Source organism: Empidonax traillii, unplaced genomic scaffold (genome assembly GCF_003031625.1).
Source record: "Empidonax traillii isolate 1590-97213 ecotype Southwest subspecies unplaced genomic scaffold, ASM303162v1 scaffold3109:size28419, whole genome shotgun sequence".
Lineage (NCBI taxonomy): Eukaryota > Metazoa > Chordata > Aves > Passeriformes > Tyrannidae > Empidonax > Empidonax traillii.
Window position 1 is genome coordinate 14,191 of NW_020958302.1, and position 1,152 is coordinate 15,342.

At 53.0% G+C, this 1,152-nt stretch overlaps 1 protein-coding gene across 1 annotated transcript; it reads left to right on the plus strand.

Annotated features, from left to right (window-relative positions):
* Window positions 1-34: 34 nt before the first annotated feature.
* On the plus strand, window positions 35-688 carry LOC114072391 (olfactory receptor 14J1-like; the record flags this gene model as incomplete). Its single annotated transcript, XM_027910294.1, has 2 exons — window positions 35-521; window positions 657-688. Coding segments are annotated over 2 exons (519 nt in total), but the record flags the coding sequence as incomplete, so codon positions are not given.
* Window positions 689-1,152: the final 464 nt, after the last annotated feature.

Consider the following 1,152-nt stretch of genomic DNA (forward strand, 5'->3'; position numbering starts at 1 on the left):
GTGCTACGACCGCTACGTTGCCATCTGCAAACCCCTGCACTACGGGACCCTCCTGGGCAGCAGAGCTTGTGCCCACATGGCAGCAGCTGCCTGGGCCTCTGGGTTTCTCAATGCTCTGCTGCACACAGCCAATACATTTTCCCTGCCCCTGTGCCAGGGCAATGCCCTGGGCCAGTTCTTCTGTGAAATGCCTCACCTCCTCAAGCTCTCCTGCTCACACTCAGGCTACCTCAGGGAACTTGGGCTCATGGTTTTTATTTGCTGTTTAGGATTTGGTTGCTTCATTTTCATTGCTTTCTCCTATGTGCAGATCTTCAGGGCTGTGCTGAGGATCCCCTCTGAGCAGGGACGACACAAAGCCTTTTCCACGTGCCTGCCTCACCTGGCTGTGGTCTCCCTCTTTGTCACCACTGCAGCATTTGCCTACCTGAAGCCCCCTTCCATCTCCTCCCCATCCCTGGATCTGGCCCTGTCAGTTCTGTACTCGGTGATGCCTCCAACCCTGAACCCCCTCATCTACAGCCTGAGGAACCAGGAGCTCAGGGATGCCATAAGGAAAATGATGACTGGATGCTTTTCAGAAGTAATAAAGTGCCTGTGTTCTGGTGGGGAACTTTCAGAAGGGGGCTCCTTAATGGCGCAGCCTTCCTGCTCAGGTTTTTGTGGGAGGTCATCAGATTCTTCTTGAAAAAATTTGTTGTGCTATTAAGTATATTATGTGTATGCATTCTTATTTATTGTCCACCCATAAATTTGACCCGGAGTTTTATAAGTGAAGAATCGTGCTCTCTCAGTATTTAAACAAAATAAAGGACCCTGCAGTGCCTTCTTTGTCCAAGACCCTTCTTCTCAGCTGTTCCTAAAGGACAGCACACTGCAGGACAGGGGGGATTGGCAAAGGGCAAGGGCACAAGAATCCCAGCACAGCAGCACTGCCAGGGAGCAGCAGAGCTTGGGCTTTGCAGAGCTGCTCTTTCCACTCCCACACTGTCCTTGGGAGCCCCTTTCTGGCTGCAAGGCCTGAGTGCTCTCTGAGCACAGTCCTGGGGGTGGGAGCCCTTTGAGCACAGGCAGGGACAGGCACTGGGAACTTGTGAAGCAGAGCTGGGCTCCCTGACAGCATCTCCAGGATGCTGTGGGACCTTCTGAGGC